The sequence below is a fragment of the Podarcis liolepis genome (assembly GCF_965112155.1).
Source record: "Podarcis liolepis genome assembly, chromosome: 5".
Taxonomy (NCBI): domain Eukaryota; kingdom Metazoa; phylum Chordata; class Lepidosauria; order Squamata; family Lacertidae; genus Podarcis; species Podarcis liolepis.
The window spans coordinates 82,095,212-82,118,143 of NC_139556.1; the positions used below are offsets into that span (position 1 = coordinate 82,095,212).

Sequence of the window (22,932 nt, forward strand, 5' to 3'; positions counted from 1 at the left end):
TTGGGTGGGTTTGTTTTGCAGGTGTACCGTATTTTTCGCTCTATAGGACGCACTTTTTCTCCTCCAAAAATTAAGGGGAAATGTGTGTGCATCCTATGGAGCGAATGCAGGCTCCTTGGCTTCGGGTTCCATTCACTGAAGTTGGGAGAGCAAGACTCTCCTGGCTTCAGCGAAAGGAACCCGAAGCCTTTGGATCGCAGCGCGAGGTCCCGCTGCGCTCCAAAGGCTTCAGCCACGCGCCTGCCTGGAAGCCTTCTCCAGCTTCGCTTGAAGGGGCGCTGCACAGTTCTCCCTCTCTGCGCAGTGCCCCTTCAGCCACGTGCCTGCCCTGGCTTCTGCCTTAGCCGCATGCAGCCTCTTTGGGCAGGGGGAGCCTTCATCCCACTGCCCTGAAGAGGCTTGGCACGGTTATCCCAGAAGCCAGAACAGCCACATGGCATCCCAGAAACCAGATCCCTCTTGCTGTTCTGGCTTCTGGGATGCAAAATATTTTTTTTTCTTGTCCCCCCCCCCCAATTAGGTGCGTCCTATCATCTGGTGCGTCATATTGAGTGAAAAATACGGTACGGTATTTTACAACATGTCATAGATGCCATAACATCGCATTCGTGGTGGATTTATTCTGAACTGTCCACACATTGTTCGGCTTTATGCGTTGATCTGTGATGCTGCCCAAACGATACTGCATTGTCATCCAGAGGGGAACTTGTTCTAGCCAGAGTAAAGACATGCATCTTTAGCATACATCAAAAACTGTATAATGAAGGTGCCAAACATACACCTCTGCAGAGAAGGAATTCCACAACTCTTGCACTATAGAGCAACGAAAACAGGACAGCCTCCCCCCCAACCTGGATATTCTAGGATTTCAGCAAGAAGCTACAGGACATGCATGGAGCATGAAACAGTATTGAATGCAGGATTAATACCATGATCCCATCATGAGTACAAATCATCACAAAATTCGGAGGGCCCCCCAAAATAAAATGGCAGCAGCTGCCGCAGTGGATTGCTCCCATACTAATATGAGGATCTGTAAGTTTTTTCACTCCACTTTGGTGACTCCGCTGCCATGCCGATGCGTCGCCCCTTCTGAGATCCATCACTTTGTGTGGATGAGGTCAGCTATACCCTCCAACATTTCTCTGATGAAAATAGGGACATCCCGTTCCATAATAATAATTTTACTAGTTATACCCCACACATCTTACTGGGTGCCCCAGCCACTCTGGGCAGCTTCCAACACATATAAAAACATAATTAAACATTAAACATTAAAATAACACCCTTCCCTATACAGTGGCACCTCAGGTTAAGTACTTAATTCGTTCTGGAGGTCCGTACTTAACCTGAAACTGCTCTTAACCTGAAGCACCACTTTAGCTAATGGGGCCTCCTGCTGCTGCCGCACCGCTGGAGCACGATTTCTGTTCTCGTCCTGAAGCAAAGTTCTTAACCTGAAGCACTATTTCTGGGTTAGCGGAGTCTGTAACCTGAAGCGCATGTAACCCAAGGTACCACTGTACAGTGGTACCTCGGGTTAAGAACTTAATTCGTTCTGGAGGCCTGTTCTTAACCTGAAACTGTTCTTAACCTGAGGTACCACTTTAGCTAATGGGGCCTCCTGCTGCTGCCACACAATTTCTGTTCTCATCCTGAAGCAAAGTTCTTAAACCAAGGTACTTTTTCTGAGTTAGCGGAGTCTGTAACCTGAAGCGTCTGTAACCCGAAGTACCACTGTACAGGATTGCCTTCAAACAGTTCAAGGGTTGGATAACTCCATACTCTCCAACATTTCTTGGATGAAAATAGGGACATCCTAAGGAAAAGTGGGGGGAAAGTCTCGGGATCAAATCAGAAACCGGGACGTCTTCTTTAAATCAGGGACGTCCCTGGAAAACAGGGACACTTGGAGGGTCTGGAGATCAGAAGCACGCAGGTGGAGGCAAAGGAATCAGGCATGGAACCAGCTGCCAGAAGGAGGCATCCAGGGGCCCTCAGAATGCTGAGCTGAAACAGATTCCATTCTCTTTAAAGGGGCTTCTATCAGCAGATCTGTGCACATTTTGCTTGGATTAGTCAACCTAGTCATGCTATTCCCAGAAGTGGAAATGTGTCTGGAGTCAATGGTTTGGATCATTCCAAACTCATGAGAAGACATGGTGCAGAGAGGGACAAAGGAGTAGCATTCCTTCGCTTCTACCATTAGTTCACACATTTCATATGGCTGGAGGACGTCTTATTTCGCCGTTAAATCTGGCTTGTAAAATAATCGTATGCACCCGAGAGGCCTCGGTGGACAGAAACACCTTGGCACAACAGTTCTTATCAGCTTTACAATTCCATGTTTACTGAAACGGCACTCCTGTTGGTGTGTCCGTTGCAACATTTCCATTTCTGCTGTGCCAGCTTTTCTCCCTCTTCTGGCCTCAGCCAGTTCCACCCACCCACAGCCGTGGGGGACCTGCTGCCTAGTAGCAATCTTGGAGAGATGACATTTGCATCCCCCGCCCCTGCTGCAGCCGATTTGCCAGTTAGCTGGGACTCTGAAGAGGCGTGAGCCAAGGCAGTATTTGCCAAGGTCCTCATATGTTTCCATTTTGCTCTCCTTTTTACAGCCAGTGAGGCCAGAAGGGACTGTCACTGCCATTTATCATTGCGGGAGACAGAAGGGTCAAGGCAAACGTTCTTTGCATAACATGACACAAGGAATAAAAGTGCTGATGGCACCTAGCGGGGAAATTTGCACATGGTCTACAGTAATGGAGCTGAGCACCGTGACACGTTTGGATTTGGGTCAAAAGAAAGCTCAGGAATGTCCAGATATCTTCGGTTTTGGAGAGGGGAGAAGGGGCGGAAAAGGGTTGGCTGGCAATGGTTGGATGGGCTTGTTTGTGTCAACCCTCTGTGCAGCTCAGATTTGAACACAATGTTAAAAAATCATTTCTTCTGGGAATTAATTTCTCTTCCCTTCTCAGCTTTATGTAAGCAGCATTTTGGAAGGCTGGCCATATAGGCAAGGGGATAGAGATGTTGTTGTTGTTTTAAAATTTAATGGGATTTACTGTATAGTGTGAGTTAAGTGGATTGCCTACTTCTAAGTTTTCACAGTTTTCGCTTTACACTAATCCAAACATGAGGAATTCGTACCTGTTATGTACTGAAGTTCTCACCCTGGGCCAGCAGGGGGATACTGTAGATAGTTATGCAAATGAAGGATTGAAAGTGACATTCCGTGATTGGATAGATACTGTAGATAGTTATGCAAATGAAGGATCGAAAGTGACGTTCAGTGATTGGATAGTTTGAGAAAGTTGCTACAGTAACGTTGTACCCTAGCTCTATATAAGCAGGCTGACTGAGCCCTTCAGTTCAGTTCTGTTCTGGCCTCTGAATAAAGAAGAGCTGTTTGAAGAATCGCTGTGTCGTCTGATATGTTCACCCACAACTTAACAGTACCCAAACCTCACTATAAACTCTGCAGATTCAGATATCTGAACAGTGAGCATTTTTTAACGTCCTTGTTTGCCTTTTGCTGGTTGGCTGAGGAATTAAGGGTGGGGGAAGGGGCATGATTGGATAAATCAGAGAGTGTTTGGGAGAGGGTTCCCGGTGTCCCCCCCTTTTTCCTTTTTCTTTTGGGGGTCAAAGTTCCATGGTTGGGAAATTTCCCCATAAGAATCAATGGAAATTGTTAACTTGTAATCCAAATGCTTGTGTAACGAACAATTTGCAGGGAATGCATTGTGTTTGGTAAGCAGGGCCTGCATGTATCTGTGGCAAAGCAGGAGTGGCAAAGCCATTTACCTCAGAGCGATAACACTGTAATAGTTACTGGGGGGTGAACTATGCTTGCAGTCAAGTCCTCCTCAAACATCAGAGCAAGCCAGAGGGCCGCCGACACAGCCTTCCACATGGCGGCTTTTCGGTGGCCATTTTGCGAAAACAATTAAGGGCCCATCTCCCTCTAGCAGAAGGATGTGGAACCTACGGTCCTCCAAATCTTGTTGGACTACAACTCCCATCATCCCCGACCATTGGCCATTCCGGCTGGGGCTGATGGCAGCTGGAGTTTCCCATTCCTGGCACTTGCAGAAGTTTGCAGAGGGGCTTGTAATGGTTCAGTCAACCCTCAGGCCTCTCCATGGAAGGTCCTCATGTCAGCTGGTAGCAAAGGAATGCAGAAGCAGAAGCCTACACAGATAAAATAGGGTTGATGAGATGGAGAAATTTGGGGCTGTGATGGCAGGACCAATCAGAGGAACCTGTCCTGAAATTCATTGCTGGAGATGGAAGGGCCATTTCTTCTCTCACAGGAAATATCGTGAGAAGCAGGATTCTATTCCGTATGTGGGAACAGAGTGGATTAACTATGTTGACTCTTGTGTATTCATTTAAAGGGAAAATGTACTTTTTAAAAAACAGCCCTGACAGCGAAATGTTTCTTGGCTTTAGAGGGTCTCCGTTCTGGGAAACCTGTTGGCATTTTATTGTCTTGCACATTTGTTTGTGTGTTGTTGCCGTCTTTTGCTCTGAATACCACAAGATGATTGCTATATGTGTGTGTTTTTTAAAACAACCCACCTCCCACAGTTTGGTATTTTCAACAAAGGAAAACAAAACCCTCATTCTTTCCCAGTAAAATGATTATATGTTGCTTTGGTGAAAGTTAAATTGCATTATTCCATTTCAAGGGCAAGTTGTGCAAGCTAGATGAAGAATTGTTTCCTGGGAAAGAAGAATATTGCCCTTCTGTAGCCAACCGAAGGTTGGTTTTAGACCAGAAAACTGGGAGGGCTGGAGGGAGGGGTCCCCATTCCTTTCTCAAGAGTGGCTGCTGACATCTGTGGGGGTAAGGTCAGGACCAATAATGGAAAAAAACCAAATAAAAGTCAATATATAGAGCCACATAATTCTTCATAAAAGGTGCTCCGGTCCAGTGCGTTTGCGGGTTGTAATTTTGGATGAAGCTTTCTTAAAGCCCATGCTAGGACTGATGCTCTGCTCAGGAGGTAAATTGAATAACTTTTAAAATGTGGAACACGTAATCCTTATTTCCTGCTTGCGTTTCTTTTCTTTTCTTTAGCCATTTGCCAGTGTGACATTTGTTTTGATGGCTGTTTTCCCTGAATAACTAAGAATAGAGTGGAACCTTGGTTCTCGACTCCCAAAATGTTCAAAAACCAAGGCTTGGCTTTCGGTTGGCTGCAGAAGCTTCCTGAACTCAAGCGGAAGCCATATCAGATGTTTGGCTTCCAAAAAATGTTCGAAAACCGGAACACTTACTTCCAGGTTTTTAGTGTTAGGGAGCTGATTTGTTCGACGACTAAGCTGTTCGAGAACCAAGGTTCCACTGTATAGGAAGCTGCTGTGCTGAGTCAGTCCACTGGTCCATCAAACTCAGTATTGTCTACATTGACTTGCAGCGACCACCCAGGGGTCTCTCCCAGACCTGCCTCCCTCTTTTCCAGGGCACCCCCTCCTTTCCTGCCGTCCTGCAGCCTTGGCCTAGACCTGACACCCCACAAGCCCCCACAGCGGAATTGGCTGCTGCCACCTACTAGCATCCTGGTGGGGTGAGGGAGCGGTGTGCAGGCAGGGCATGCTGTCATCCCCTGGTGAGCACCTAGCTCAGTCTCTCAGGGTCAGCCTCCGGCCAGGTTGCGCCGCCTCCTGCACCCAGAGCCCAACTGCTCAGGTCTTGGAAGCAGCGCAGCCTCTGTCAGGTTGGGGGGCCCCCTCAGCCTGGACTTGGCTCCAGCCTCCCTCCCTTCGTCTATTGGGAGACCTTCTGGCAGGGGGTGGAGCAAGAGGCTGCCCCAATATTTTATTCAAGTTGGTGCCACTCTCCTGGGAAGTGTAGTTTACCTCTTAAAGGTAAAGAGTAAAGGGACCCCTGACCATTAGGTCCAGTCGTGGCCGACTCTGGGGTTGTGGCGCTCGTCTTGCTTTATTGGCCGAAGGAGCCGGCGTACAGCTTCCAGGTCATGTGGCCAGCATGACTAAGCCGCTTCTAGCGAACCAGAGCAGCACATGGAAATGCCGTTTACCTGCCCGCTGGAGTGCTACCTATTTATCTACTTGCACTTTGAGGTGCTTTCAAACTGCTAGGTTGGCAGGAGCAGGGACCGAGCAACGGGAGCTCACCCCGTCGCGGGGATTCGAACCGCCGACCTTCTGATCGGCAAGTCCTAGGCTCTGTGGTTTAACCCACAGCGCCACCCGCATCCCTTTTAGTTTACCTCTTAGAGAGCTTCAATTCCCAGCACACTGAGGAAACTCCAGTTCCCCATGTGCTTTAAATTTCTGGTGTGTGCGCAAACAAATGAGGATGAATGCTCAATAAAAGGGTTGTTTGGAAGCAAGTGAACGCATACTAGCCTCTTGGGAGGATGAACCGAGTCTGGATTGGGCCTCCGAATTTCCCCTCCTTCCCCATCAAGCCACTGAACAGCAGGGTACAAGCTGTTTTTATAGTGCTGCTGTGCGGTGCACATAAAATTGATCACAATTGCACTCATAAAACTAGAACGCAACGGGTTGGCAACAATAACATCCGGATCTTCTGTTTTAAAAAAACCTCCAAGCCAAAACTGAACTGAGGGACGAGTTCTGTTCCAGACCAAATGGCTAGCATGGGTGCACAACCTTGATAATCCAATATAAACTGCATAACAATGGCATTCTGAGCTCTGCAGCTTTCAGGCTGAGTATGGACATTACTTTGAATGTCACACTGAAAAAACAAAACCCTATAAAAGTTTATTTGGCAGTTGAAGTATAAAATATGCAGCGGTGGGATATATACACATATACTTTGACAGCTTCCTCTGTATTCTGATTGATGCCTTTTTGCTTATGTCTTTCCAGAAGGGCAACGCGAAAGCGCGGCAATGATGTTTCCCTTTTATTGTATTCCAAGGTATAATCGACTACAGGGGGACCCAGCTTATGCTTCTTATTTCATGCAATTATGTTTGGCTCTGAAGCAGGGGGTCTCTTCAGTTTCGCAGTTTTATGTTCCATATTGTTCCAATAACACTTAGGCTGAAGGGAAGGATTTAAGATGGCTGATGATAGCTTTAGTGAAATAATGGGCTGCAAAATTGGGACAATTTCACACAAAATTCTGCTGGAGTAAGGGAACCGTAATTTTGTTCCAAAGGTTTCAGCATCCACGTGGATTTCAAATTACTCAAAGTACCACTGCTTACGAAATAAATTAAATGGTCCCCCCCCCCCCGGCAACACAGGTATCGGCCTGCCCCCTGCCCCGCCACAATGCTCCCGCTAATACATTACCACATTGTAAGATGATTGAAAAGCACCTCAGAGATGAAGCTGCCTAACACCAGGTCCAGCCAAGTCAGAGTATATTGGTCCATCAGGGACGCGGGTGGCGCTGTGGTCTAAACCACTGAGCCTCTTGGGCTTGCTGGTCGGAAGGTCGGCGGTTTGAAACCCTTGAAGGGGTGAGCTCCCATTGCTTGGTCCCAGCTCCTGCCAACCTAGCAGTTTGAAAGCACATCAAAGTGCAAGTAGATAAATAGGTACTGCTTCGGTGGGAAGGTAAACAGCGTTTCCGTGCGCTCTGGTTTCCGTCACGGTGTTCTGTTGCACCAGAAATGGTTTAGTTATGCTGGCCACATGACCCAGAAAACTGTGTGGACAAATGCTGAGCTCCATCGGCCTGAAAGTGAGATGAGTGTCGCAACCCCATGGTTGCCTTTGACTGGACATGACCTTCCAGGGGTCCTTTTCCTTTACCTTTTTACCTGTATTGGTCCATCTAGCCTAGCACTGTCTACACTCACTGGCAGCAGTTGTCAGGGGTTTCAGATAAGGATTCCCCCTGCCCCACCTGAAAATGCTGGGAACTGAACCTGAATTTTTCTGTGTTACACATGAGGCATGTGCTGTCCCAAGGAGCTTCATCCCTTCTGCATGCAGATGCCGCAAGTTGGCAGAAGCTGGGGAGTGGGCAGTGCCATTTCATTCACTCATTCATTTCAGCTATTTCATTCATTGTATCTATAACCCCCCCTTTTTATTCCCAGGAGCTCATGGTGGTATGCATGGTCCATCAGCTCCTCCTTTAATCCCTGTAACAACCCTGTGATGTAGGTTACACCGAGGGGCAACGACTAGCCCAAAGTCACCCAGCGAGCTTCATGGCCAAGTGGGGATTTGAACCCTGGCCTCTCCCAGGTCCTAGTCCAATGCTCTAACCACTACGCCATCTGGGCTTTCTGCAAAACAGATGCTGTTTACATTGCTTTCCCTGTACCCCCTAAACTAGCCTGCTGTCCTTGGGTGCAGTGGAAGACACTGTCCCATCACAAGATTCATCAACCAGTCCAGCTGGTTTCTTTATATGAAACTGGAGGGCATCTTGCTCGTTGCCCAAGGTAGCAAAATGTCTTCAGCTGGCCATGAACCTCATTATATAGAGCCCCCAATTTATGTGCTCTCTTTTTAAGGGACCAGAACTGACTGGATTGGGAATGATCATGTGGATGATAAAAAGGAGGGGTGGCACCATGAGTATTCAGAGTCTTAGGACACTTAGAAATAAGAATCTGGATACTTATCAAGTGGGTGTAGTTTAGTTTTATGATTCCTTCTTTGCCTACAGCCATTATCTGACTCTCATTCTCCCTTCCAGAATCCCCTTTGTCCTATTGGGGCACTCATACAAGGGGGAAAAAAGTTTCCAACATAATTAACCAAATAAATTGATGTCCCCAGTTTGATGTCCCCAAGTTCTCAAGGACTGTCTCTTCCCATATGAACCAACCAGGACGCTGCGATCATCATCTGAGGCCCTTCTTTGTCAGCCACCTCCACCAGAGGTCTGGAGGGTGGCAACACGAAAATGGGCCTTTTCTGTGCTGGCTCCCCATTTGTGGAATGTTTTCCCTGGGGAAACTCACCTGGCACCTTCATTGCATATCTTTAGGCACCAGGGAAAAATGTTCCTCTACTCCCAGGCCTTTTGCTAATTAAGCAAACTATGGCCTTTTAAGCTATAGGTGTGTTTGTGCATGTGCAGACATGTGTACTGTCTTTGTTACTATGTTACTACAGTATGTTACGTATTTTTTGTGTTTTTCTATTGTAAACTGCCCAGTGATCCTCGGATGAATGGCGGTATAGAAATCTAATAAAATCTAATAAATCTAATCTCCTTATGTAGGCACCTCGTGCTGCCTTCGCTGTGTGTCTGTTTTGAGCATCTATCACAGCCTTTCTCAACCTGTGGGTCCCCAGATGTTGTTGAACTACAACTCCCATCACCCCTAGCTAGCAAGGCCAGAGCTCAGGGATGATGGAGTTGTAGCCCAACAACATCTGGGGACCCACAGGTTGAGAACCGCTGATCTATCACATCAGCCTGCAACACACTCACATTACTAATGATGTGGGATCATGACTTAGGAAGCTGCCTTAGTCAGACCATTGGTCTGACCAGCTCACCACTGTCTTCCACACTGTCTGGCAGGGTTTCAGACAAAAGTCCCCTCCCCACACATTGTCCTACCTGGAGATGCTGCAGAATGAACCTGGGACCTTTTGCAAACCATGCACCACTGAGATACCTGCCTTCCACAAAGCGACTTCTACTTCCTCCATTGTGCGACGTACACTCATTTATCTGTGAGCCACAGAAAGCAGAGGACTGCCAGTTTGGAATGTGGTCAGCCCCTGCGCAATCTGGATCTCCTAATTGTCCTGAGTTGATTTTGTGTGGGGTGAATTGGCTCTTTGTCTTGGCTGTGCCCACTGTCTTCCCCCATGGCAAGGAATAAGTTCAGTTTTCCAGATTCTTAACAGTGGCCTTTCAGGCAACTGAAGTTAGCTATCATTACAGGAAAGACGACGTAATATATTTTCCTCCCTTGTGCTTCAGAGATGTAAGGTGCCCTACAAAGGGTAGTGTTTCTATTCCCCAAACTGGCAGATAATCTGCTTCCATTATCAGGAATTAACAGTAATTCCTAGGCAAGGATTCTGTTCTTGTAGGATAAGACAAATCTAATGTTGATTTATGGCTTCTGACGTCAACTGCAGCAAAGGAACAGGAGGAGGTTGTGTAGGCATCATCCATTTAAAGAACATTGCTTTCAAGACATTCAGCTAATTTTTACTCAGAGCCAACCTGTTGAAACTAATGAGCATGGCTATGTTAGATCTGTTAATTTAAATAGGACTACTCTCAGTAAAGCTTAGTTCAGTATTGCCCATTGTGTGTATGCACATTTCAAAACTTGTGGAGCTAAATGTTCTTTACTCCAGTTATTCCAAGAACCTTAAAATTTCAGAATTGTCTTTAGGCATCCAAAGCAGCTGAGAGAGTCTGGACTTGGTTAAAAAGCTGTAGTGGTTGCTTGTCAGATTTCCTTCTTCCCTAACCCACATCATTAGTGCCATTGTTAACTTTTATCTCTCTTTATCAGTAAATATCCTGTTGGTCTCAAAGTTCTCCCAAATCTCACATTCTGGGGTTTTTTGTTCTCAGTCACACACCGTGTGACATGATTTAGCATGACTTCCTGTTCCAATTACAGTGTGAAGACCGGGAATAAGATATATTGTCTATCTGAGGCAGGGTCTGCTGCCAACCTTTTTGAAGGTGCAAGCCAAGTCTATAATTTGAAACGCTTTAAGGCATGTGTTTATGCTCTATGCTTGTGTTGCAGGTCGGGGAAACTTTGCCCAGAGAAATCCACATAAGTACTGCATTGATAGAGGTTCTGGCCTGTGAAATTCCTAGTGGAACCATGTTAAAACACACACATACACTAAAAAGTCAGATTCAGCAAAATGAACAACAACACCCAGGCACAGAAGAAATAACGAACACAAAGGAGGAACCACTCAGAGATTCCCCCCTCCCCTGCTTTCTGTTTGAGTTGGACTGGGAGAAGGTTGTTTCCCCCCTAAATCAACAATAGAGCAAGTCCAGGGACAGCTTGCAGCAGTGACAGAACACACACTTGGCTAATAAAATAGCCATGGCAGAACGTCCTGCATGAATGTGTGCTTTCAAAGCTTATTAAGCTAGCAACCACTGTAACATCTTGTGGCAATGGATCTGATTATGTGTTGCGCGCGCGCGCACACACACACAAAATGACATTTGGTTTGTATACCTTGCAAGAACTGGATGTCCTAAAGAGACCTACCTAAACATCTCTATGACGTGTCCTTGGATAGGGGGCGCAGCTCGTTTCCTTATGTACAATTACTTTTGACATTTTTCAACTGCAGTGTGACCGAGTTTTCTAATCAGGTTTTGCCAGGACTTGGCCCCCAGTGCAAGGACGTACTTCTTTCCCGATGTTCCTTACACAGTAATACAACGGTGGACAAGCACAGTTCTTAACTGGGCAGCAGACATTTCCAAATGGTAAAGAACAGACACTTTTCCACCCAGGGACTGAACGAATGGAGTAGAGGGATGCTTGGCAGAAAAAAATATGGCATACATCAAATTTAAAGATAAACTTCGGATAAGAAAGCTTTAAGGTAGAGGAAATTCCTAGATTTTAATTTAAACATTATTTTCTGAACAACATCCCCTCAGAAGAACAGTACACTTAAGGATACTGCAGTGTTAGAGATAACAAAATTAGATCAGCAGTGACATCCACATTCTACATTAATATTTTCATTTGCACATCCATGGAAGAGACTTGCATAGCCATGGGGATACAAAGCCTGTGGCTGGCGGGTATTTGTAAATCACATACGCAAATTAACACTTACTTGATTTTTGAAAAGGAATATTTTTAAAGTAATGAACTTTCCTCTGTTCATTAGAAGTACAATGGTCAATCCCAAACTCCAGGCTATCCATAGCTCCTGACTGCTCTCTCACCCTGCCATACATTAATATGGCAGCATGTAAGCTTTTTGCGGGCAGAGAACTTATTGCTTACGAGATGAAAACTCAAGGGCCTTGTACTGTCCTATATTGTTATTACTATTGTTATTTCTTCCTTCTATAATACTATCGGTGTATATGGTGCTTTGCAGAGTACACAGGCATAAAGATGAATGTGTACAACTGCAATTAACGTCCCCCAGTCTTGTTTTAGTGGAGGATAATGACCCAGGAGTTAAAAGGTAAATATAGGGGAGCTGAAAACACCAGGAGTTAAAACAATAATAATGAAGTAACTATTAACATATAGGAAACAGGCACAAAAATGATCTAACGCAAAGCCAGCATCATAAAAGTCTTTATGATGCTAAAATTCCAGCCCAATTTTGACATGCTTTGCAGATAAAGAGCCTGCCCCATTAACCCCAAGCCACATTACAGCAATGCCGAAAGGATGAGAAGCCTCTCTGGGCTCTGATGAGATATCTCCAGTGGAAAGATAAAGCAATCTGTGTATGGGGCTGGGCTTGTATTTTCACCCCCCACCCCACTTACAATGTTATCCATGGACTTTCCAATCAAAGTGCCAGAGGCATTAAATCCAGGCATAATATTTCAGAGTTCACCCACACTAGCAAAGACTCGAATTCATGAAGCGGGTGACCACCTGCAGTACTAGCCACAGCTGATAGGCTTGGGACACGTGTGGGTGTGTTTTGGCACATCAGCTTATACGTTCATCACAGGCACCAGAAACATTGTGCTTCAGTGGGAGGTGAAACCAGCAGCGGCGCAGCAAGCCGATTGGGCGCCTGGGGCGGCGCACGTGCCTTGCGCTCAGGGGCGGGGCCAGCCGGGGCAGGACACTCCACAGGGCCTCCAAGGAGTCTGCCTGCATCCTCCCACTCAGCCGCTCTACAGCTGGGGGGGGAGAGGCAGCGGGCAGATTGTCTGGGGTAGTGCAGAGCCTGTGGGCGCCCACGCCACTGCGTCACTCCCAGGAGAGATTTGTGGCTGGGGTGCACTGCAGGCCCCACAGTGAGTCCACCCAGCATTTTGTCACCCCCCTCAGTGGTGCCAGTCAGCCCAGCCTGTACCCACTGGACCCCCCTTCCCCAGAAACCAGAAGAGGTTTGTAGCTGAGGTTTATAAGGAAGCTGCACTGACTGCAGCGAGTTCAGCAAAGGTTTTAATTCCTGTGTTGTATTGGCTTGAATGAATTTACTCTCCTTTACATACCCCAGTGGGTAAGACAGATGGGCAGAACATCCTGTTTACCTCCAGCGCTTTCATAATCTACAATCTCTGTTGCTCACACGTCTGCGACTATCCTCAAAATATTCCAGGCCCAATTTCAATCAATGGGTGGAATTCAACAGTTGAAATTCAACTGATGAGATTGTTCCATCAGTACAAGCATTTCTGCTTGCCTGATGGAATCACTTCCCTTCTGGTTCTCCTACACACTGTTCTGGGGGTTCTCCCGACCCACTTGAATAAATTTTGGGGAGGCGTAGGGGGCGCATGGTGGGAGAAGGCCCAGTTGCATTACCGGGAGTCCTTGCACTGGCTTTTGCTGCTGGAACGGCTTAGCTGAATCCGGCCCAATGTGTACAGACAGGTGTGGCCTGGGAAGATCTCTCCACCCTGTCGCCATCTTGTTAGTGAGCAGTCCTGAGTTTGTGCTGGGTGCTATCGTGGTGGCAGGCCGGAGGCACAGAAGGTGGCAGGCAGGCGGGATACATGCAGTGATGTCAGGGCAAAACATATAGCAGAGGTCATGTACAAAGCCCACCTTGAGTGGGTCCTACATCCACCCAAAGTGCAGTCAAAGTCAGTCGAAAAAGGCTGTGTGGATAAACAGCTGTTGAGATGGTGGTGATAATAAGAGCCATTAATATCACCAGGGCGCACTTCAAGAAAGACATGGTTGGCAGAGCTGGTAAAAAAGTTAAAGGCCTCATACTGCCCCTGGAAAGCAGGGTCCAGGCACTGTGTCACTCTGCACACATGAACAGATTTCTATTGCATGCTACTTAAACAATACTCAGGACAAAGGCAATCTTATGTACATCTGTAGGTATTATCCAAGGAGCAAGATGTTGCTTCTGTAGTGTCCATGTTCGTTCTAGGCACAGAAATGCATTGGTCCCCCGAACAAGCACTGAGTGCACTCAGATATGGGGATTATTGTGATAGTTTTCTGGTTGTAATGCTAGCGCTTCTGTCCCTGTTTCCAACATTCCTTTTATGCTGCATTACCTGCTGCATACAGAACTGTAGCCTTTTGACAGATATATCACCATGCTGTGCTAAATTCCATTCGTATCAATGGCTGTGTCGTAACACAAAAGCAAACACCACTGTATGCATTGCATCCTTTGTGAGCATGCCTGCTTCTGTTCACCCATGAAAATGGTGGGAGACGAAAGTATGCCAGAACAGCACCACCATTTCACGTGAGAGCCAGTGATGGGGTCCGTGAAATTACAGCACAAGACTCCCACAGTTTTTCCAAGGGGTTAACAAAGTTGCAAATGGTTTTTTATTTTTTCTTCCTGGAAGCAATTAACGTGGAAACGAGTGTTGAACTTCCACTAGATTCTGCTAGATTTCCTGAAGTATGTGTGAATGATTGCATAAAACACAAAAATGTTCCAGTGTGGAAATGTCGAGAAAATAGAATAAAGTGCTGCCTGAATGCAGCCACTATAGAACAGGAGAGATTGGAAGCACATTTGTCAGTCTGAAGCAAGTATAGTGGACATGGCATTAGTTGCATTACTCCCCGCACCACTCCTCATAAACAAGGATGTTGCAATGGCGCCCAGCTTGAGCAATATTATCAATGAGGTCTTATATTGCCTTTTTTTCCTCCTTCCGTGACTCAGATGATGAGATATTTTACATATTTGTGTGTGCTATCCTTGTGAATCATATAAACAGGCCCAGAGTTCTTACAAATATGTGGTTGCTTCCCTGCTCTCCCTTTCTTTCGCTTGGGCAACTGCTACGTTAATGCACTGGAGCCATTCCTCGGCATTCTTCTCATCTTTGGCCTTGAAAACGTAGGTCTTGCTGTCCGTGAATATTTCAAAGGCCCGAGGGAGGCTGCGGTCCCTGCGTTTCTTGGCCACCACTTTGACACTCTGGACCTTGCTGAGCTCAATGGGGCAGTCGTCTGGGTCATCTTTCTAAAACAGAGAAGGAAGTGAAGATTGGGGGGGGGGGAGGTGAAACAGAGTTCAAGGTTTGTTCTGACTATACCGTATATACTTGAGTATAAGCTGACCCGAATATAAGCCAAGGCACCTAATTTTAGGGGGGGACGGGGACTGGGAAAACATATTGAATATAAGCCGGTTCACCACACCACAAACCTGGTGGTGGCGGCAGCGGAGGAGGAAGAACAAGCAGCCCAAAATGGCTGCTTTCAGGCTGCTCGTTCCTCCTCTGCCGCTGCTGACAGGGGCAAAGGTGATGGAGCAGGAAGGAGCAGCCTGAAAGGGCTCCTTTCAGGCTGCTTGTCCCTCCTCCGCTGCCACCGACAGCAGAAAAGGCAGAGGAGGAGGAAGGAGCAGCCCGAAAGGAGCCCTTTCTAACCTGACTGATAACCCTGGGCTATGAAGGGCTCCTTTTTCGCCGCTCGTCCCTCTGCCGCCATCCGCCTCACTCGAGTATAAGCCAAGGGAGGCTTTTTCAGCATAAAAAATATGCTGAAAAAGTCGGGTTATATTCGAGTATATATGGTACATGGTTGGTTAATCTGCCAAAAGTGGCCTGTTGCTGATGTGGTTCTTACATATTGTTCATCACCATGCTATTCCACAGTATTGAACTAGTTTAACACCATTTCCTTTCTCCAGCGAACCCGGGGAACTATAGCTGTATAATAAGGGAGAGGAGAAAATTCTCAGCACCCCTACCAAACCACAATTCTCAGGGCCCTTGGAGAGAAGCTGTGGCAGTTTAAATGGCATAACATCGCCAGACGTTTCTAGGGCAGATATACACTCAAAAGTCTCCAGGGAGGAAAAAAGAACTCTTAAAACATAATTTGTTCCACTGGAGTCAATCTTTAGGAGTGCGGCTTAATGAGACATCAATAAATTTTTGCATAGTTTAATGTGCGAGTTTCTCTTCTTTCAACATAAGCACAGTTCTCTAACTGAATCCAGAGATGTAGGATTTGGGCAATTTTCCCACCAGGGTTTAAAGCAGTATTAATGCATGTGAAAGATGCCCGACTGATAACCCTGGGCTATGAAGTGCTCTGTTTCTTCTCAGAGTCAACCTGGCACATGCAGAAGCGTATCCAGCAGGCTTCCACAGCCATGCCACCTGCAACGGTTCCTCTGGTGCAAAAGTACAAAATGTGACAGGAGGTGGGCCTTTAAGATACAAAGGCTTGAACCGAAGCCCATGGTTCATTTATCTCCATCCCATTAGCTGTATGTAAGCCCAGAGAAATTACTAGGGGAGCTAAATGGAGGTGCTGTACTTGTTCTCCTCTTCCAGGAATTGGCCTTGGTAGCATCTAGTGACGATCCATTGGAAAGCTTTGTGTGTTGCTGACAACCTGTTGGTGACCCACCAGTGATGCTTCCCTCTCCATTTTGCTCCATGGTGCCAGCTTTGCACAATGCAAGGCAAGAAGAGCTGGCATGAGGGCACTGACATTCTGGAGTATTGCAGGAGCTGCAATGCTGGCAAATTGGCACTGGGCACGATCTGCCATGGCAACAAGGCTATCATAACTCAGCACGCGAGTTCGCCATGATTATATTTGGTACACTGGTAACCATTTGTTGAGAGTGTAAGGATCCCTTGCCATCTTTACAGTGTATGTAAGGAACTTCAAGGCCCAACTAGGCTGGAGAAATCTTAGTAAAAAGGTAAAGGTAAAGGACCTCAACAGTTAAGTACAGTTGTGAACGACTCTGGGGTTGCGGCACTCATCTCGCTTTACTGGCTGAAGAGTTTGGATTTGATATCCCGCTTTATCACTACCCTAAGGAGTCTCAAAGCGGCTAACATTCTCCTTTCCCTTCCTCCCCACAACAAACACTCTGTGAGGTGAGTGAGGCTGAGAGACTTCAGAGAAGTGTGACTGGCCCAAGGTCACCCAGCAGCTGCATGTGGAGGTGCAGAGACGCAAACCTGGTTCACCAGATTACGAGTCTACTGCTCTTAACCACTACACCACACTGGCTCTGTGCCGAGGGAACCGGCATTTGTCCACAGACAGCTTCCGGGTCATGTGGCCAGCATGACTAAGCCACTTCTGGTGAAACCAGAGCAGTGCACGGAAACGCTGTTTACCTTCCTGCCGGAGCGGTACCTATTTATCTACTTGCACTGGCGTGCTTTCGAACTGCTAGGTTGGCAGGAGCTGGGACCAAGCAACGGGAGCTCACCCCGTTGCGGGGATTCGAAACACCGACCTTCCAATCGGCAAGCCCTAGGCTCAGTGGTTTAGACCACAGCGCCACAGAAATCTTAGTAGCTGTTACCTATTATATGCAAAAATTAAAAAGCGGACTGATCCACAGGGGATGATGCTGTCATTTTATTAGGTGAAACAGCTGGGTAATGGTGTGGGGCATGTAACCAGAGCTTTAATGAGTTTGCACCTGCCTCAATTGCACCTTAACCTAGAAATCCACATTAAAACTGTAATAATTCTGGATGAAATCCTGTTTATTGTTTTAGGCAGAAGAAGAGTGCTTAGAATGTTACTTGGGGGGGGGGGAAACCTGAACAAAAATTAATCTTTCTCTTTTAAAATCCTCAAGCCCGCTAGAAATGGTTGTTCAGCAATTCAAATCTGCCAAATCCATTTGCTTTCCAGAAAGATACCTACTCCTTTGATTTACAAATGAGATCACCCATAAAGAAACTCCTTGCCATTTTTAATGATGTGATATTCTTTTACCATTGAGAATAGAGGTACTTTTATGTGCCTCCTGCTCTGTTATGAAAGCAGGTCTAATTATCTTCCATTACGGCAAAAGTCCTTTTTCTAAGTCAATCAGATATGATACAATTGGTAGCAGAATTCATCCAATTAGGCTGGGAGAAAATCAACCTGAAGTCTGATGTATTCTTAAAACTAACCATCAGGCAATGGGATCAAGATGAGCAGGTGACAGCAAAGGTTGCAAGGTTTTAAGCCGGGGCAATTGGAATAAGATCCACTATTTGACTATTGATTCAAAAACCCCAAATCTATTTTATATAATAGACTTTTTGATTTTTATTCTTTGTATATCGTATTGTCGTTTTATTGTCATGGCCGATGGCTGGCGCAAATAAAAATTCATTCAGCCAATGGGTTAATCTATTTGTTATGGCTTAAGTTGGTTAACGCTTTACAAGACACATTTTAAGTGTTCCAGAAATATAACTCAGGGGATAAATCTACCAATTGTCTTATTTCTAGTTCTCTCTCAAGCCCACACCTCTCTCTTGACATTTCTGTTATATCTGTGACTCACAGGGGCACAACACGATCACAACCGCCTCCTCAAAGCAACCAATTCAGTTTCTGTGTCAAAACAAGGCACAGATTAATTAATTCGTCTCATCCAAGAGTGCCTGGAACAAAGTCAGCCCTGGGAAACCACTAAAAATTAGGGCAAAGTCCTTAATCATCAGCTGGTACTGCCCCGATTGAGTGATGAGCATACATGTTAACTCACTTTTGGTATGTTATGTATAATAAGCTTTTTCAGACATGTGAGTGTCTCGTTAAAGTTTGTGGTGTATGAGAAATAATCATCAAGACTTTTAAGGCCTGATTATGCAGGGACATTTCTAAATGATTTCTTTCCCCTCTCTCCCAACTTACAGATTTCCCTTTGCGAAAGAGAAGCTGATTCCCAGCAAGCGTGAAATAGCGGGTTTTCCACCTTTTGATGAATTTCCACCGAACTTGCTTTTCTTTCAGCTTGCCTTCAATTAAGGGTTGGCCATCTTGATTGACGACTGTGGAAATATGAGAGAGAGAAAGAGAGAGAGAGAGAGAGAGAGAGAGAGAGAGAGAGAGAGAGAGAGAATATTGTTATGAATTCTTGTTTCTCCTTTGGTGGCTCAGACTTTATAGAAAATTTAGAATCAGAAGCCCAGGATGTGGCATCTATATAAGCCATTTCTCTATATCCCCCCCCCCACAAAACAAGCAGCAACAGCAAAGAAACCATAGTTCAGATGAACCACAGTTTGCCTGGGTTTGGGTGACGTGACAAGCTATGGTTCATCTGAAACAGAAGGGGAACCTTCTAAACTCCTCATTGCGCTTGTGTTGGAAGAGGAGTACATGGGCTCAAAGCTTACTGGGTTTCATTTGTACAATAGGAAACTTTAGCGCTATGGCTGAATCAGCCCATTTTTTTCATACCAAGGAGTTAAACTTATTCCATCCATTTGCAAAATAATTTTCAAAATTTGATAAACAAGATTTCCCTTCCTTCTGTCCCTATGCAGCTGTTAGCAGCCAATCTCCCAGAGAACAAAGAGGACATTTGGTGGCTGAGGAATACTGTTCTTGTCAACTCTGAGAAAGAATTATGAAATTTAACAATGTATCTGTTTTTAGAATGTTTTTAATTTTTTAGAATGTTCTTGTGTAGGAATTGTAGATGTGTTTGATGTCCTGGCCTCCTTTGTGGCACAGGGCAGGATATAAATTCAACAAATAAAATAAATAATACACCCAGAATTTGTCTGCAAAAGTAAATCATTTTACACAAATATGCCTACTCTATTCTAGTTATAGATCTGGTGGTACCTGACTAGTGTTGTTTTTTAAAGGAATGGGTTCTAAGTAATGAGTCTTATTTTCTTTACTTTTAGCAAAGCCTGTTTATTTACAAGGGAGCCTGTCGACGCTGCTTTTAGAATTGCAAGAGATTCGATTATTTGCAGCAGGACAAGGTTGCATAAGCTTTGAGAAACGCAAGCTTTTGTGTGATGTTTGAAAAGCAGTTTCTTGTTATGAAACTTCAGGTCCAAGTGAATTTTCTTGGCCTTCTGATGCCACGTCTCAGCAACGTGGGGCGCAAGAAATTCTGTGTCACTGAAGAGCTATGGTGGCCAAGGACAACTTTTAATTCTAACTCCCACTGTGTATATTTGGATAAATCCATGGCTATGCAGAAATGTCAACTTTAAAGGGCGCCCTAACGGATGAGATGCCAACATGTCTGAGGGAGTAATTAAAACAAAAAAAGTTCAGAGGGTCACAATGAACTAGTATTCCAAATACTTCTTTTTTTATTTTCTTTGCAATTAAGCTGTCTAAACATGTACAGTTTTATACAGCAACCTTCTAACCTCCTTGTGGTAGAATCTTATGACTTTAATGGAAGCAACCTTTTCCATGGTATCTTAGTCACTGGATGAAGTGCTTTGGCCGGCATTGTAACAAAGCTTCTTATCTCAATCCGTCCGATTAAAAGTTAAATGCATTACCTTACCGTAATATTGATAAGAACAAAACTGGATACTAAGTGCCTCTCTGGCTAAAGACTTGTGGGCACGTGCATCAAGCAAAATATTCATTTGGGCTAACTAGGCTGGGATGAAGCCTAAGAATTCAAAGTCATGCACACCAAACAATTCACAAAGCAGACGTCACAATCTCATTTGCTGGTGTGGGGAAGGGGGGGGGAGTTCCGTTGCACAAGTGTAGATTCTTGCGCTGAAGGAACAAGTTACATAATGCTACTCTGGCTACAACTCTAGGTTTTGAGAGTGTTCCCTTAATATTCCATCAGCACCAAAGGAAATTTATCTCCTAAGAGGGCTAACAGCAGTTTGGGGGCATTTTAATAAGGGAAATGGCAGGGAAGAAAGGGTAATTTCCCCATGAGCAATGGTCCTGGCTCTTGATTTCTCCCTTCCCTGTCACATATCTGTTATTTGAAGAAAAAATTAAGGGACCAGATGTAAAAGTGAGTATGGAATTTGAGGTTTCCAACCATTTGTTTGAAGCATCCTGCATCAATTAACAACATTTCTCATTGGAACATGCCCAGACCAACCCATTTTTGCGAAATTTGCACATGAAAACACAAATGGCGCGCGTAGGCTATGTCCTAGTCAGCATCCCAGTTTGGGATTTTGTTGCATTAAGACTGCACTCCTACACCTACATACGTGGAATGAATATTCTTGGGGATTTACTTTGGGGTAGATATGTATAGGATTGTGCTGTCAGTGCTGCGTTTAGTTCGGCACTAGGTGATCATTAGAACGGCAGCCTTCTTGCGGTTGCTAAGTCACTGGAAATAAGAAATTACTGTCGATCTGCTGCACACCACCCAGAAACCTACTGTATGATCACCATTCCCCCCCCCCCAGCCTTCACTTCTTCCACAGCGCATGGAAGATGTGTGCTATTTGCATCTATCCTGAAATTTCAATACAGATATTCACAAAGCTCGTGTTTATGCAGACAGGATTCAAGGAAGTAAATGTTTAAATATTTGCCTAACTGGGAAATAAACGCTTCTCGCAACATACGACTTCATTGAGAATCCCTCAACAATGTGAAAAATGTTGGCTGAAAAGGAAAGTTAAACACGATTCTCCTACCCGCATACAAATGCTTTTATCAAGAGTTAGGTTCATAACCCGACAGTAAAGTGAGAACTAACCTTCACCCAAAGATCCCAGGGGCAGTTCACAACATAAAAATACAAAGTGAGAATACAAAATAAAACAAATACAGTGGTGCCCCGCAAGACGAATGCCTCGCAAGACGGAAAACTCGCTAGACGAAAGAGTATTCCGTTTTGGAGGTGCTTCGCAAAACGAATCTCCTATGGGCTTGCTTCGCAAGACGAAAATGTCTTACGAGTTCCTGAGGGTTTTTTCCCCTTCCCCCCTTTTTCTAAGCCGCTAAGCCACTTATCAGCTGATCCGATCAGCAGATAAGCCACTAAAAGCCGCTAATAGCGCTAATCCGTCAATGGGCTTGCTTCACAAGACAAAAAAACCGCTAGACGAAGAGAATCACAGAACGGATTCTTTTCGTCTTGCGAGGCACCACTGTACAAATACAAACTAATAACCCCTCTCGTACAAACACATTTTAAAAACCATAGAGAGGCCTCGATGGCAGCATTCGACCCCCAGGCCCAAGCTCCCCCACCCGGGGGTATAAAATACATGTGTTGGATCTGCTACTAATTTCCACAACATGACTTTTGTTTTTCTCTAAAGGGAAGGCTTTATAAGCCAATGTGAGAAAAAATATAGAACTACGTGTGCAAAAACAGTCTAAAGATGCAATTCTATACACACTTAACTGAGAGTGAGTCTGATTGAATCTACTCTCAATCCCCATAAATCTACTTTGCTAAAGAAAAGACAAGAAAATAAATTAAAACAGCACTGAATTTCTAAGAAACACATTTGCACATCATGTGTAGTTAGCCCCTCCACAGTATTTCCTAGGTAGTGAAGTGATTTAAGCTGTTAATGGAGAAAGGTTGATGTTGAAATATTGGGCTGTTAGAATATCAGCCAACTTTCTGTAACATCAGGCCAACTGGTGGCTGGGTACAGATGCACAAGCACAGGAGGGAAGAGAATGAAGTATGCTAGAAAAGGACCTGATTGGCTGGAAGACTTGAAGACCCAAATCTCAGTTCTTTCACTCAGTCTGGTTCATTTTGCTTCCTTAAATACATCTCTGGGGTTCCAGGGTCCAGACCATGGGTAGGCAAACTAAGGCCTGTGGGCCGGATCCAGCCCAGTCACCTTCTAAATCCAGCTTGCGGATGGTCCAGGAATCAGCGTCTTTTTACATGAGTAAAATGTGTCCTTTTATTTAAAATGCATCTCTGGGTTATTTGTGGGGCATAGAAATTTGTTCACCCCCCCCCATATAGTCTGTCCCCCACAAGGTCTGAGGGACAGTGGACCAGCCCTCTGCTGAAAAAGTCTGCTGACCCCTGGTCCAGACAATAAAACACTGTCAAGCTAGGGCATTCTATGGAATGGTCTTTGGCATCTTTAGGAAACTTTAGGATTGCAAT

General features: G+C 45.3%; 1 protein-coding gene across 10 annotated transcripts in view; it reads right to left on the bottom strand.

The window, feature by feature from the left end:
* Nucleotides 1–11,523: 11,523 nt before the first annotated feature.
* The window catches only part of VEPH1 (ventricular zone expressed PH domain containing 1), a 162,199-nt gene continuing 150,790 nt past the window's right edge, over nt 11,524–22,932 (bottom strand). For all 10 annotated transcript variants that reach the window (XR_014526374.1, XR_014526375.1, XM_083504052.1 and 7 more), the window contains 2 exons: nt 18,738–18,874; nt 11,524–15,081 (listed from right to left, as the gene is read on the bottom strand). Coding sequence is in view for 8 of the 10 variants with exons in the window: in XM_083504052.1 (XP_083360178.1) it covers nt 14,845–15,081; nt 18,738–18,874 (374 nt within the window). In the remaining 2 variants the exon portion in view is untranslated. The remainder of the gene's footprint in view (nt 15,082–18,737; nt 18,875–22,932) is intronic.